At 42.2% G+C, this 15,321-nt stretch overlaps 1 protein-coding gene across 4 annotated transcripts in view; it reads right to left on the bottom strand.

Annotated features, from left to right (window-relative positions):
* CCDC178 (coiled-coil domain containing 178) overlaps window positions 1-15,321 on the bottom strand; it is a 362,747-nt gene that overhangs the window by 209,247 nt on the left and 138,179 nt on the right. For all 4 annotated transcript variants that reach the window (XM_045006035.1, XM_045006037.1, XM_045006036.1 and 1 more), the window contains one exon: window positions 636-781. In XM_045006035.1, coding sequence (XP_044861970.1) covers window positions 636-781 — 146 coding nt within the window. The remainder of the gene's footprint in view (window positions 1-635; window positions 782-15,321) is intronic.

Here is a 15,321-nt window from a genome sequence, read left to right as displayed (position 1 = left end):
CACCGAGTGTTGCTAGGGTAAAAATCTTCCGATGATTGTGCATGCAGCACGCGCTCACCTAATTGGAATCGATATGAGCAAGCACTCAAAGAAGAACTCTTTTTTCATGACTTCCCCATCCTGTAAGGAACTTTGCAATTCAACAGCACACATCTATTTTCTCTTTGACGTTGCACAGCAGGCTCACCTTTATCCTGGAGAAGAGTAAGCCTGCTGTGCAATCATCATATATGGCCCTCCAAGGCTTGCGTGGCCTAGAAGGCTACAGGTATTTTCAGCTGGATAGGGCCCTTGGAGACTATTTTCAGGACTCATCAGTCACAGTAAGTGTAGGTCCACATTTCTTGAAACAAAGAAAAACCAGAAGACAAGAAATCCTCCATTAATTAAAGATGCAACTGACCATGGATTTTATTAGATTTTGGAAAATAGTCCTGATGCCTGAAATACCATTTACCAGGCAGACAATTCATCATGAATGTCCTCCACAAATGCACAAAACCCACAAAGTATAATCAAACAAAAATACTTTCAAATTATTGATAAAAACTGCATTATATTTACTATAAATAATACTGTACAGATAACATAAAAGCTACCTTTTAAAAAACTTTGATAGGAATGGAAATTCTTACCTCAATTCTATGAGGGATTTCTCTGTAGTTTCAATTTGTCTTTGCTTTGTCTCTGCTAATTCATTTAATTCATGAATTCTGTTTTGAAAATTTTCAATAATGTGAGTGGTTTCATCTAGCCGACTGGTAACATCTGAATATTTTTCCTGGAAACAAAGAAGAAAATGTGTGAGTATGTTTATGTATATATGTATGTATGTATATATATATATATATAGTGTGTGTGTAAAGTAGGGAGGGCTAGATTTCTAGATATTGTATTTTAAGTGCACAATTATGGGCAACGATGCATGAAACTGCATACCCGAAGACACAGAACTGTTTTCAGAAGTGCTGTTGAAGTACTTAGTGCAATTGAAATAATTTTGTTTCTTTAAGGGCACAATTTTACACATTTAAGTTATTGTTCCTCAACTTGTTGCACAATCTTGCTATTAATGTTTGTACCCTCACAACTGCATATTGAATAATACCTTCTTCATTAACAGACACATCCCTTCTTAATCTCTACACTCATATACACAATAAACAGCTTCAAATAATTCTGTTGTCCTCTTCAAACAAACAGCGGCTTGCATACACAAAAACATTAATAGGTGAAAGATAAACAAAGCTTTTCACACATGGCCCAGTTCTGTGCTCAATGATTTCAATGGATGCAGGATCAGGATCCTATGTAGCAACTTCCACCTTGGGTTATCAAAATACTAACAAATGTTAATGGAGTCTTGCAACATCTCCATGAAGTTTGGTAGAAAGTATTCTCCCAATTTTACACATTAGGAAACTAAGGCACAAAAAGTTAAAACCAAAATGTGTGTGCCTTAAAATAGGCAACTACTCCACACTTAGGCAAGTATCGAAGAGACCTGATTTTCAGGGATACTAAGCAGTTGTAGCTACTGGCTTCAGTGGGAGCTGTATGTGCTCAGTACCTTTGGATATCAGTGTGACGTTGCACTCTATATGATTTTATAAATATATGCTAATGAGTGAATATAATGCAACTGGAATATGCTTCATGCAAAAGGTCTCTTGTAAAGTATCATTACAAAGTTTATAATCTACTGAGTGTGATCATCCTATTTGTATAAATGTATCACTCTTGTATCTAAAACTAGAAATATAAAATATAACTCTGAGGGCCTATTGTGATTATGCAAAGTGTGGGCCATTAATGGTGGCTTGAAATCTTGATGCCATCCATCAACCAGGACAAATGACTGTGGATGGCTCTGTTTGCAGGCAGGCCTTCCTGTGAGTCAGGCTGGGAGGAATGAAGGCTTGAAGTCTTATAGTGACATATGATCATGTCACCTGAACTGGTTAATTCATCTTTAACCTGGTGCTTTTCCATTGAGAAGGAGGGGTGGGAACCCAGAGAGGGACACAGGATTTCCGCCTTATGCAAAAAATACATAAATGGGTGCAGGGGCGGCTCTAGCAATTTCACCGCCCCAAGCAGGGCGGCACGCCGCGGGGGGCACTCTGGCGGTCGCCGGTCCCGCGGCTCCGGTGGACCTCCTGCAGACGTGCCTGCGGAGGGCCCGCTGGTCCCGCGGCTCCGGTGGACCTCCCGCAGGCGTGGAGCCGCCTGCCGCCCTCCCGGCAACAGCAGAGCGCCCCCCGCGGCATGCCACCCCAAGCGCGCACTTGGCGCGCTGGGGTCTGGAGCCGGCCCTGAATGGGTGGAACAAAACAAAGGGGAGAGCCATCATGAGGAATCCCCTAGCTACTACCTGAGCAGGAACAAGAGCTGTACCAGGGGAAAGAATTGTGCCCAGGCCTGGAAGGTGTCCAGTCTGAGGAAAAAAATTACTGTAGTATCTCTAAGGGTGAGATTATCTGTATTCAGTTTGATTAGACATAGATTTGCATGTTTTATTTTATTTTGCTTGGTGACTTACTTTGTTCTGTCTGTTACTACCTGGAACCACTTAAATCCTACTTTCTGTATTTAATAAAATCACTTTTTACTTATTAATTAACCCAGAGTATGTATTAATACCTGGGGGAGGCAAACAGCTGTGCATATCTATCAGTGTTATAGAGGGCGAACAATTTATGAGTTTACTCTGTGTAACCTTTATACAGGGTAAAATGGATTTATTTGGGTTTAGACCCCATTGGGAGTTGAGCATCTGAGTGTTAAAAACAAGAACACTTCTGTAAGCTCCTTTCAGTTAAGTCTTGTTCCATATTACAGGCAGTGGGACAACTGAGAGTAAAAAATAAAAATCCTGAACCTCTTTTCTAATCCATAGATACATTGCCTCTCAAATGAGACCAAATTGTTTAACTTAAAATAGGAACAACTGTTTTCACAAAATACTTGTAATTCACCATAGATATTAAAGTATGTATAGATTTTCTAATCTCCATTGTATCCATGCACTATGGCAAGGAGTATTTTAGTTACACAACTGGTGAAGAATCAGGTGAAATGCAATGGCCCTTTCTCATTTCACAGGTGACAATCGGATGAAGAAAATTAAAAAAGGTTCATGACGCAAGCAAACAATACTGCTAATACCCACAGTATAACCAGGACTGCAACTTCCCCAGAACCACTACACCAAAAGAAGAGAGCTATAGAATAACAATAAGCAAGTGGGAGGCTGGAGCTACTTTAACAGAAACCCATTTTACATGCAGGGAAAAATTACAAAGAGTAGTTCTAGTAATCCATACTAATGGACTCTAAATAGCAATGTAAATGAGCTGAATTAAGGAGGAGGAAACATACCTCTTGATTACACACATACACACACACACACACAAATTACAGCCTTTATAAAGCACCAGAGAAAAGTGCACCAGCCAACACACTAATACCCAAACTATAGGGCTTAGCAAAGGAGCGCATGAATTTACAAGTAATCTGCTTCACAAATCTCTTTTTCAGATGCTTCCCCCTTTCTGTCCAAATATGGAGACAATCAGGTGATCTTGTCAAACAAACCTGATTTCATTCTTTTATGACAGGGGTCGGCAACCTTCAGCACATGGCCCATGAGGGTAATCTGCTGGCAGACTGCGAGACAGTTTGTTTACGTTGACCATCTGCAGGCACGGCCCCCTGCAGCTCCCAGTGGCTGCGGTTCACCGTTCCCGGACAGTGGGAGCTGCAGGAAGTGGTGTGGGCCAAGGGGAGCTGTGGGGAGCCGTGCCTGCGGACAGTCAATGTAAACAAAATGTCTCGTGGCCCACCAGTGGACTACCCTGATGGGCCGCATGCTGAAGGTTGCCGACCCCTGTTTTATGAGATTATAAATTTGGTTGATAAAGGTAACTACATAGATCTAGTAAACAAAGATTTTTGTAAGGCATTTGATACAGTATTGCATGCCATTCTGATTAAAAAATTAACACTGTGCAATATCAACAAAACACATGCCAAACGGAGTAAAACCTGGTTAACTGACATCTCAAAAAGTAATTGTTAATGGGGAATCATCATGCAATGGGAGTGTTTTTAGTAGAATTCTACAGGGATCAGCCAACACTATTCAAAATTTTCATCTATGATCTAGAAGTAAATATAAAATCACTGCTGATTTTAGGGGATATTGTCCATACTTGTTAAACTTCCATTCTTCATTAATTTCTATACCAATCCAGTTGCTTGGGTATAGTTCTTCCCTGCTAGCTAGCTGAGAAAAAAATAACTGGGTTTTTGACACCTTATCTTTCTCTCCCCAGTACACTGAAAGGGCTTACCAGCTCAGAATTCAGCTGAGACTTGGAAAACAGTTCTGGTAAAAAGAACAACCTTGAACAATTGTAAAACCAAGATGAAACTTTATAAAAGAATATTGTATGAATCTTTCCAAGATGGGGGCCTGAATTGATATCACAAAGAAAATAAATTTTCTTACCTTTCTTCTTCAACCAGTCTAATTGCTTGGGACCTCCTTTAGCAATAAAAAAATCCTACAGGAGGAAGGGATGAATGTCTTAACAGCTGCCAGCCGCATCTTTCTGACAAAGGCTGCATCCAATTATGTTTGTACAACAAATGGAGAGTTCTTGGTGAATGTGAGAGTTGATGTCTAGGTGGCTGCCTTGTAGATTTCCATCAGACACTCCAATCTCTCTTCCCACAAAGACTCCATCCATGTGGAAAAGGAGGGTAGAAATAAGTGCTTTTGTCTCAATCCATTTTGAAACTATTTGGAAGCTGCCTGAACTTTCCTAAATTAGGACATTGATGCAATATGAATAAACACTTTGAATCTCTCAGTTCTTAGCAAAGATAAATTCAGACAGCTGTTAATGTCCAGGCAATGTAGCTCACCCTACTTGGAATTTTGTGGATTAGGACAAAAGAGTGGGAAAGGCTACTTCCTGGTTCAAATGACATACAGGAAAACCTTTCAGGAAAGGAACCTTATCTTGGTAGTCCCTGTACCTAGCAGGATAAGGCATGAAGCTCCTTGAATCTTCTAGCAAAAAAGAACTGCCATTGGAAACGACCTTAAGGTACAATAAAAAGAAAGAAAGGACAGTTGTATGGTTAAGTCACTGGACCGTGTAACAAAGTGGCCTTCACCCCAGCTCCCAAAAGACCCACTGCCACAGCCACTCTTTTTCCAGATAGTTTTATTTTCCAACACGGGCAAAACAAACAAAAAACAGTTCCTCAGCCTACCTCGTGCTTTAGCTCCCAAGGTTTTTTTCTCTCCCTTTACTTTTCACAGGAACTTCCTGCTGCTCCTGCTTCTTGCAGTTCCAGAGCTCTGACTCACCAGGTCTCCCTTCCCTCTAGACCCAGGTGCCCTGTTTTAACCCTAACGGGGTCAGTTAACAAGGCACAGGATGCACTGGCCCTGCTCACTCTTAAAGAGCCAGTGTCACCCTGGTACACTCCTCCCACCTTGAAGGCCTTGCCCACACTTAGGGCACGTCTTACAGTCCATACCTTCACCAGGACAGTCAATACAGCCTCATTTTCTAATCTGGGACTTTGAGGACCTGTATGCAGAAGGTCTAATTCTCTCTCAAGCTGATTAACCACCAGAATCGGGCAACCCCTCTCTTCCTGAATCACCAGCTGCTCTCTTTCTCATCTGTAGCATGCATTCTTCAGTTACCAGTTGTTCTGGCAGTCCTCCAATCCTCATGATGGGAGCCATAAAACTGTCCCTTGACTCCCCTTCTTCAAAGGGCCACTACTTTCACCCCTGGCCTCCTACCTGCATGCTAATGAGGTCCGTCTGGGTCCCCACTGTATACTGTTCGATCTGATGTCCTGTCTGGGCATCCATTGCCCATTCTTGAGTCCGTGCAATGGCCTCCTGTTCCCTGACAATCTTCTCAATCTGTAGCGTGGCCAATGTCTGCTCCAGCATCAAGCATTGCTGTTTTCCACACTCTAACTCTAGACTGTGCTAATTCTTGTTCAGGTTTTATTGTCCGATTGATGATCTTCTGCTGGGAGGTTTCCTCCAGTTCTTGTCAATTCTCTTTTAAGATGTTCCAATAAGCTCTGAAGATGACTGGAAGCTTCCTCTTAGTCCCTATCAGGTGTTTCATGCAATCTTCAGCTCTCTCCACCCCTTTTCTGATCAACCATTGGTTTTCTCTACCCTACACTGCTGCTCTGGATTCATGACACCTTACCGCTGTATCAGGGCTGGGAAATCCAGCCAGTCTCTTCCCAAAATCATCTGTCACGGAAGACCCTTCAGTACCCTAATATGTAGCTGACCTCTCTGCTCCCGTACTCCCAGCTCAACCCCTGCTGTGGGGTAGAACCGAATCTCACCTTGCATACCTGACACATCTCTGGGCAGATGTCAGTCTATCTTCTCTGACAATACCCCATTTTCCCAGACAAGGATGCACCCACAATCTGAGTACACAAGACCTTCTGCTTGGAGTCCAGTTTCTTCCCTGTTCTAGGGACCAATCACCTGCCCATATTCTCCACCAAAGGTCACAAGACAGGGCTTTCCCCCAAATTGTTAAGAACTCTCTGCCACGACCAGAGACTCTTTCCAGGCTGTTTTATTTTCCAATACAGACAAAACAAACAGAAACAGTTCCTCAGCACACTCTGTGCTACAGCTCCCAGGGGTTCTTCCTCTTCTATCTCACAGGATCGTCATGCTACTTCTGCTTCTTGCAGCTCTGACTCAACATGCCTCTCTTCCATCTAGGCCCAGGTACCCTCTTTTAACCCTAAGTGGGGGTCTGCTAACCAGGCACAGGGTGCACTGGTCCTGCTCCTTCTTAAAGGGTTAGTGCCACCCTCCAACAGACAAGGACTCAGAAGATCCAGATTCTGTTACCAGTTCTGCCACAAACTTCCACTGTTGTCCTTAGACAAATCAAAATGAAGTTGGAATTAGAGTGGGGAGAAAATGAAAATAGTAACTCAGTACTGATGTGACCTTCATTTCATGAACTCTAGTGTTAAGCACACTTTGGGAAACTACCAGAAACATTTTCACAACTAGTAAACTTTTCAAAGCAATTGTCCTGGACTACAATCCAAGGAATTTTTTTTTAAATTATGAACATCAGAGTAGTGTCTGCCAATTTTACCCACTTACAGATGGATATTGCTGGGGAATATATTATAATAAGGAGCTTTGAAGAAAACGTAACCTTAACTGGTAATGTAGAAAAGTGCAAACAAGTGGCTGAAAGTCTGTGCTGTTGCATAGGTGTAATTCTTCAGGTCATATGTGCAACAACGACAAAATCAAAATGGCTGAGAACTTAGAAACTGGACGGTAACAGACCATGAATTCCACTGATGACTGAACTTGGAAATATTCTAAACAAAAAGAGTTTTCAGCCATGCTTACAGCTGTTTCCATTGCTTCAGACTGACTCAACAGACAGTCTAGGCATCAGAATTCTATTTGGGGGTTGTGTGTATGTATTGGTTGTGATGGTGACTGGGTTCACTTTCATGTGGTTTTGTGTTGTGCTGAGAAAGTTGTTTGGATTTCTGAGGGTGACGAAGGAGAGATGTGTGCTGCTGTGAGAGGCTATGTGTTTGGGGTTATCATGTATGGTGGCTGTGCTGTTGCACAGGTCTGGCAGTTGGGCCAAGTAATCCACTATCTCTGCAGTGTTCTTCATACAACCAACAAAATTATTGCAAGCAAATTAAATGTAGAATAAGGTTAATGATTGGTTGAGCTACCTGTGCTATCACAATGGTCTAGGACTCGTGGCATGGCATAGATACATGTCTTACTGTAGCTATACACTGGGTGTAAAGTCAAAATGGTTGACAACTTAAAACTTGGACAGACTGTGAAACCCAGTGATGATTCAACCTGGTGGCATTCTAAAGAAAAAGACCTCTCAATTATGCTTAAGATGCTTCCTTCTCTTCACACGGACTATACAGATACTTTAGGCTTCAGAATGACACACAGAGTGAAATTTCTGTAATCTTATTATATAGCTAGTTGTAGATTGGAAAAGGAAGTATAACAAAATAGGATGAGGGTGTGTGGGAGCCCAGTCCCTGAGTCTCAATGTCTTTATGCTTTAAGAGCTCACTCTGTGCTCCTCCCTCAGTTCCCCTGACAGTGCTGACCTGGTGCTCAAATAAGCTGGAGGCAGCAGTGCCATGGGGACCCTTTCAAGTACAGATACCCGAGCAAACCTGTAGCCATAGAACCTTTAAGGACCAGTGACTGATGAGCCAAATAATCTACCAATGATAACTTTTGATACATATGTCCAGTCTCTCTCATCCAATTGATTTATGTGAGGAGTATAGATATTATTATGGGAAATAGGTCAGCCTTTAGGTTGACTGGCTGGTAGGCACCCACTAGGCCCTCAAAGAGTCTGAAACCCATGCTGCTTAATTAAATAAATGACCAATACATAAATTAACTTTCCCTCAAAAATCAACAGTAACCCTATTTGGGTACAAGTTATGGAAAGACTATACAGCAATTCTATAGACTAGGGTGTGTGGAAATACCCTTCACAGCCCCCTCCATTTGAAGGGATAGGAGCGGGAGTGAAGGGAGGTACTGAGACTTGGCGGCAGGGGGAGGCAGTCAGCTCTAGGCTGGAAAGAAGGGTCCTGGAGCTTCCTACCTGCTCCTGGGCTCATTCCAACCCTTCTAGGTCCCGCTCCCTGGCCTGATCCAGGGCCTGGAGCAGCTGCTCCAGCCCCTCTGGGTTTGGCTCTTATCCCAGAATGTGGGAGTTCACATGGAAATGGAGCCCCCCACAACATTTCCACTGTGGGGGCACTGCAGCAGCCAGCCCTCACTTCTGGCCCCCACTCCAATTCTACTGCCCCTGCTATGGATCAACCTGCTAGGTTGATCCCCTTTATTTACCCCAGAGACTTCTCAGATTTGGAACCCTGATATCTGGGAAAGAAACGTATGAATCACGCAAGTTTCCAGTTATATCCATTTTATTAGCTAAAATTAAGAACTAAGCAAAACCATAAAACAAAACTTATAAACATATCAAATTTGAATAAAATGGATTATCACATTAATCTGATTATCAGGTTGATTAAGCAACATCAAATAAACTAACAATTCCTTAGAAGATTTTAATTATTTGAGAAGGTAGTAATCTTGTTTAGCTATTAGCCTCAAAAGTAACAGGACATTATTAATTACAATGCCAATCATATTCATATTCCAGCCAAACAGCTGATACAAGGAGTGTCAAATCACAGCCGGGATGATGCTAATGATGAGACTACAGCTCCACGTTAATTAAGGCAGTCTGCTCAAATTACTGGTGGTTCGGTAACAGTCAATTTTTCCCCACCCTGCCCTCTCACGCTCCTGAAAAAACACCATAGGGTTATATGAACCATTCCAACATAACTGAAGATTGCACAGCTTGTTACATATGATATTCAAATGACAAATTTAGATGAAAGTAATAGAATTTCTCAGGGTTAAATACACAGCTCCTAATTCGTTTAAAATATGTGTGTGATCTTGTACACAACAAGTTTATTTAACTTACGGTTGTTTTAGATATTTGAGGAACTATTTTATAGGCAGAGTTCTCATATTCTGTGACTTCTATCCACATGTACACTTCACTATCAGCCATCTGCTGGAGTTATACAACAAGTGCAAGAATGCTGACATAGAGGCATCCCTCTACTAATAAAAATTAGAAAAGAAAACAAAACTGAAAAGGTTGAGAATATATTTTGTAAAGGAACCATTTTTAAAATTAATTTTAATACAGACTAAATTATCTTACTTGCAAATAAATCAGAAAATTCTTTCTATATATAAAAAGAGTAAGTGCTGTAAATTTGAGGTGCATATGCTGTATATTTCATACATAATAAAGAGGTTAAATTCCTGTGTCAAGTGCAAATCTGAACTCAGCCTTAACTATGGAGTCATGACCAGCTGCTTCATAACGTTGAGTATGCCACACATTACAAATACACTATTTTAGGAGTGTTTTAGAGACTTTGTAAAAATGTGATAAGACTAATTTTCATATCCTTCCACCAACAAAGCCAACTCCCTCAGTTAACATGAGATGGCACTGTACCGGACTCAGAGAGAGCCACTGAAACCTCTAAAAATGACTCGAAATAGCTTTTCTTTTCCATAAAAATAACACAACTTTAATTAGAACAGGAGTACTTGTGGCACCTTAGAGACTAACAAATTTATCTGAGCATAAGCTTTTGTGGGCTAAAACCCACTTCATCGGATGCATAGAATGGAACATACAGAAAGAAGATATTTATACGTACAGAGAACATAAAAAGGTGGGAGTAGCCATACCAACTGTAAGAGACCAATCAATTGAGATGAGCTATCATCAGCAGGAGAGAGAAAAAAATCTTTGAAGTGATAATCGAGATGACCCATAGAAGATGTGAGGATATTTTAACAGGGGGAAATAGATTCAATTAATGTAATGACCCAACCATTCCCAGTCTCTGTTCAAGCCTAAGTTAATTGTATCTAATTTGCATATTAATTCAAGTTCAGCAGTCTCTCTTTGGAGCCAGGATGGTGTTTTCTGGAAGATCACCGATGGATTGTAGTTTCCTCAGGATACACCTCTGAACAACATACTAACCCACAGAATCCTTCCTACCAACACTACAGAAAGAAGGATTCTGTGTGGACTCCTCCTGAAGTCGAAACAACAAACTGGACTTCTACATAGATTGCTTCCATCAATGTGCACGGGCTGAAATTGTGGAAAAGGAGCATCACTTGCCCCATAACCTCAGCCGTGCTGAACACAACGCCATCAACAGCCTCAGGAACAACTCTGACATCATAATCAAAAAGGCTGACAAAGTAGGTGCTGTCATCATGAATAAGTTGGAATATGAACAAGAGGCTGCTAGGCAGCTCTCTAACTCCACATTCTACAGGCAATTATCCTCTGATCCCACTGATGATTACCAAAAGAAACTACACCATCTGCTCAAGAAACTCTCTGAAAAAGCACAGGAACAGATCTGTACAGACACATGCCTAGAACCCCGACCGGGGGTATTCTATTTGCTACCCAAGATCCATAAACCTGGAAATCCTGGATGCCCCATCATCTCAAGCATTGGCACCCTAACAGCAGGATTTTCTGGCTACGTGGACTCTCTCCTCAGGCCCTACGCTACCAGCACTCCCAGCTATCTTCGAGACACCACTGACTTCCTGAGGAAACTACAATCCATTGGTGATCTTTCAGAAAACACCATCCTGGCCACTGTGGATGTTGAAGCCCTCTACACCAACATTCCACACAAAGATGGACTACAAGCCCCACAGTATGCCAACATTTTTAGGGCTGACTTAGAACAACACTTCCTTAGCTCTTGTCCCCTAACACCCCTACTCTACTTGTGCTACATTGATGACATCTTCATCATCTGGACCCATGGAAAAGAAGCCCTTGAGGAATTCCACCATGATTTTAACAATTTCCATCCCACCATCAACCTCAGCCTAGACCAATCCATACAAGCGGTCCATTTCCTAGACACTACTGTGCTAATAAGTGATGGTCACATAAACACCACCCTATACCGGAAACCTACTGACCGCTATACTTACCTACATGCCTCCTGCTTCCATCCAGGACACACGACACAATCCATTGTCTACAGCCAAGCTCTAAGATACAACCGCATTTGCTCCAATCACTCAGACAGAGACACACACCTACAAAATCTCTATCAGGCATTCTTAAAACTACAATATCCACCTGCTGAAGTGAAAAAACAGATTGACAGAGCCAGAAGAGTACCAAGAAGTCATCTACTATAGGACAGGTCCAACAAAGTAAATAACAGAACGCCACTAGCCGTCACCTTCAGCCCCCAACTAAAACCTCTCCAGTGCATCATCAAAGATCTACAACCTATCCTGAAAGATGATCCCTCACTCTCACAGATCTTGGGAGACAGACCAGTCCTCGCTTACAGACAGCCCTTCAACCAGAAGCAAATACTCACCAGCAACCACACACCATACAACATAAACATTAACCCAGGAACCTATCCTTGCAACAAAGCCCGATGCGAACTCAGTCCACATATCTATTCAAGTGACACCATCATAGGACCTAATCACATCAGCCACGCCATCCGGAGCTCGTTCACCAACGTGCTATATGCCATCATGTGCCAGCAATGCCCCTCTGCCATATACATTGGCCAAACCGGACAGTCTCTATGCAAAAGAATAAATGGACACAAATCTGACATCAGGAATCATAACATTCAAAAACCAGTGGGAGAACACTTCAACCTCTCTAACCACTCAGTGACAGACTTGAAGGTGGCAATTTTGCAACAAAAAAACTTCAAAAACAGACTCCAAAGAGAGACTGCTGAACTTGAATTAATATGCAAATTAGATAAATTAACTTAGGCTTGAACAGAGACTGGGAATGGTTGGGTCATTACACTAATTGAATCTATTTCCCCATGTTAAAATATCCTCACACCTTCTATGGGTCATCTCGATTATCACTTCAAAGATTTTTTTCTCTCTCCTGCTGATGATAGCTCATCTCAACTGATTGGTCTCTTACAGTTGGTATGGCTACTCCCACCTTTTCATATTCTCTGTATGTATAAATTTCTTCTTTCTGTGTGTTCCATTCTATGCATCCGATGAAGTGGGGTTTAGCTCACAGAAGCTTATGCTCAAATAAATTTGTTAGTCTCTAAGGTGCCACAAGTTCTCCTGTTCTTTTTGCGCATACAGACTAACACGGTTGCTACTCTGAAACAACTTTAATTATCATACATTGTGCCCTGTGAGGCTAGAAATAGAGTTGGCTTGTTTGGAAAGAAGAGGTTACTCACTTTGTGCAGTAACTGGAGTTCTTCAATATGTGTCCCTTTGGGTGCTCCACTTCAGGTGCACAGGTGCCCCCATTTGCCTTTGATCAGAGATTTTTGGCAGCAGTGTCTCTTTGGTCCATGCCTGTGCTTGCATAGCCTCGTGCCCCACACATCCTCATGTGCTGCACCAAAGATATATAGGGCGGTGCAGGTGAACTGCCCTCAGTTCCCTCTCTACTGCAAAGTCCTGCAGAGGGGAAGGAGAACAGATAGTTGGGCAGCCATAGGGACACACCTCTCAACAACCTCCAGTTACTGCACAAGGTTCCACAAGTATTGTCCCAATGGGTGTTCCACTTCAGGTGACTCTGAAGCAGTATCTCCAGAGGTAGGTGGGTGCTTCAGAACAGAGTAATACTGAAGACATAACTGCATTGCCAACTACAGCATCTGATCTAGAGGCATGAACCACAGCATAGTGGGTGGAAAAAGTATGTATTGAAGTTCAAATTGCAGCTCTACAAATTGCAGCAACTGGGACATCTTTGCGTAATGACATAGAAGTAGAATGTGACCTGGCAGAATGGGCTAACACCCTAGAAGGAAGCTGAATGTTGACACAGTCATAATATGAAATAATACATCCAGAGATCCATCTCAAGAGTCTCTGGGTGGAGACTGTGGATCCTTTAGATCTATCCCCATTTGAAACAAACAACCTGGGAGACATTCTGAATGGTCTTTACCAAGCATTCTTTATCAAGATCTTTATAAAGCAGGGGTAGGCAACCTATGGAACGGGTGCCGAAGGCGGCACGCGAGCTGATTTTCAGTGGCACACTGCCCAGGTCCTGGCGACCGGTCTGGGGGGCTCTGCATTTTAATTTAATTTTAAATGAAGCTTCTTAAATATTTTGAAACCTTATTTACTTTACATACAACAATAGTTTAGTTATATATTATAGACTTACAGAAAGAGACCTTCTAAAAAGGTTAAAATGTATTACTGGCATGCGAAACCTTAAATAAAAGAGGGAATAAATGAAGGCTCGGCACACCACTTCTCAAAGGTTGCCAACCCCTGTTATAAAGCAGTCTTAAAAATACAATACCCACCTGGGGAAGTGAGGAAACAGATTGACAGAGCAAGACGGGTACCCAGAAGTCACCTACTACAGAACAGGCCCAACAAGGAAAATAACAGAACACCACTAGCCATCATGTACAGCCCCCAGCTAAAACTTCTCCAGCACATCATCAACAATCTACAACCTATCCTGGAAAATGATCTCTCACTCTCACAGAACTTGGGAGGCAGGCCAGTCCTCGCTTACAGACTGCCCCCCAACCTGAAGCAAATACTCACCAGCAACTACACACCACACCACAGAAACACTAACCCAGAAACCATTCCCTGTAACAAACCCCATTGCCTGCTCTGTCCTCATATCTGCTCTAGCGACACCATCAGAGGGCCCAACCACATGAGCCACACCATCAGGGGCTCATTCACCTGCACATCTACTAATGTGATATATGCCATCATGTGCCAGTAATGCCCCTCTGCCATGTACATTGGCCAAACCAGACAGTCTCTACATAAAAGAATAAATGGACACAAATCAGACATCAGGAATGGCAACATACAAAAGCCAGTAGGAGAACACTTCAATCTCCCTGAACATTCTACAACAGATTGAAAAGTAGCCATACTTCAACAAAAAAACTTCAAAAACAGACTTCAAAGAGAAACTGCAGAGCTACAATTCATTTGCAAATTTAACACCATTAAATTGGGCTTGAATAGGGACTGGGAGTGGCTGGCTCACTACAAAAGCAATTTTCCCTCTCTTAGTATTGACACCTCCTCATCAATTATTGGGAGTGGATCACATCCACCCTGATTGAATTGGCCCTGTCAAGTGGCCCTAGTTCTCTACTTGTAAGGTAACTCCCTTCTCTTCATGTGTCAGTATATTTATGCCTACATCTGTAATTTTCACTCCATGCATCTGAAGAAGTGGGTTTTGCCCAAATAAATCTGTTAGTCTTTAAGGTGCCACTGGACTCCTCGTTGTTTTTGTGGATACAGACTAACATGGCTACCCCTCTGATACTTGATTTCTGAATGGTTTGGTTCTGTCCAAGTAACAGGCTAATACCCTCCTGATGTCCAAGATGTGGAAGACAGCTTCCTGCCTAGTCTGATGTGGTTTCAGAAAAAAATGGTAGATGAATAGTCTGGTTAATATAAAATTAAGAAGACACCTTATGTAGAAACTTGAGGTATGGTTGTAATGAAACCTTTTCCTTGAAAAACACTGCAAAGGCAGGGTTTGCCATTAAAACCCTGAATTCTCTGCCTTTCTAGGCAGAAATGATGGCCACCAAGAAAGC

The sequence above is a fragment of the Mauremys mutica genome, chromosome 2 (genome assembly GCF_020497125.1).
Source record: "Mauremys mutica isolate MM-2020 ecotype Southern chromosome 2, ASM2049712v1, whole genome shotgun sequence".
Taxonomy (NCBI): domain Eukaryota; kingdom Metazoa; phylum Chordata; order Testudines; family Geoemydidae; genus Mauremys; species Mauremys mutica.
The sequence above is the reverse complement of the archived record's forward strand: the minus strand, read 5'-3'. Positions and strand labels throughout refer to the sequence as shown.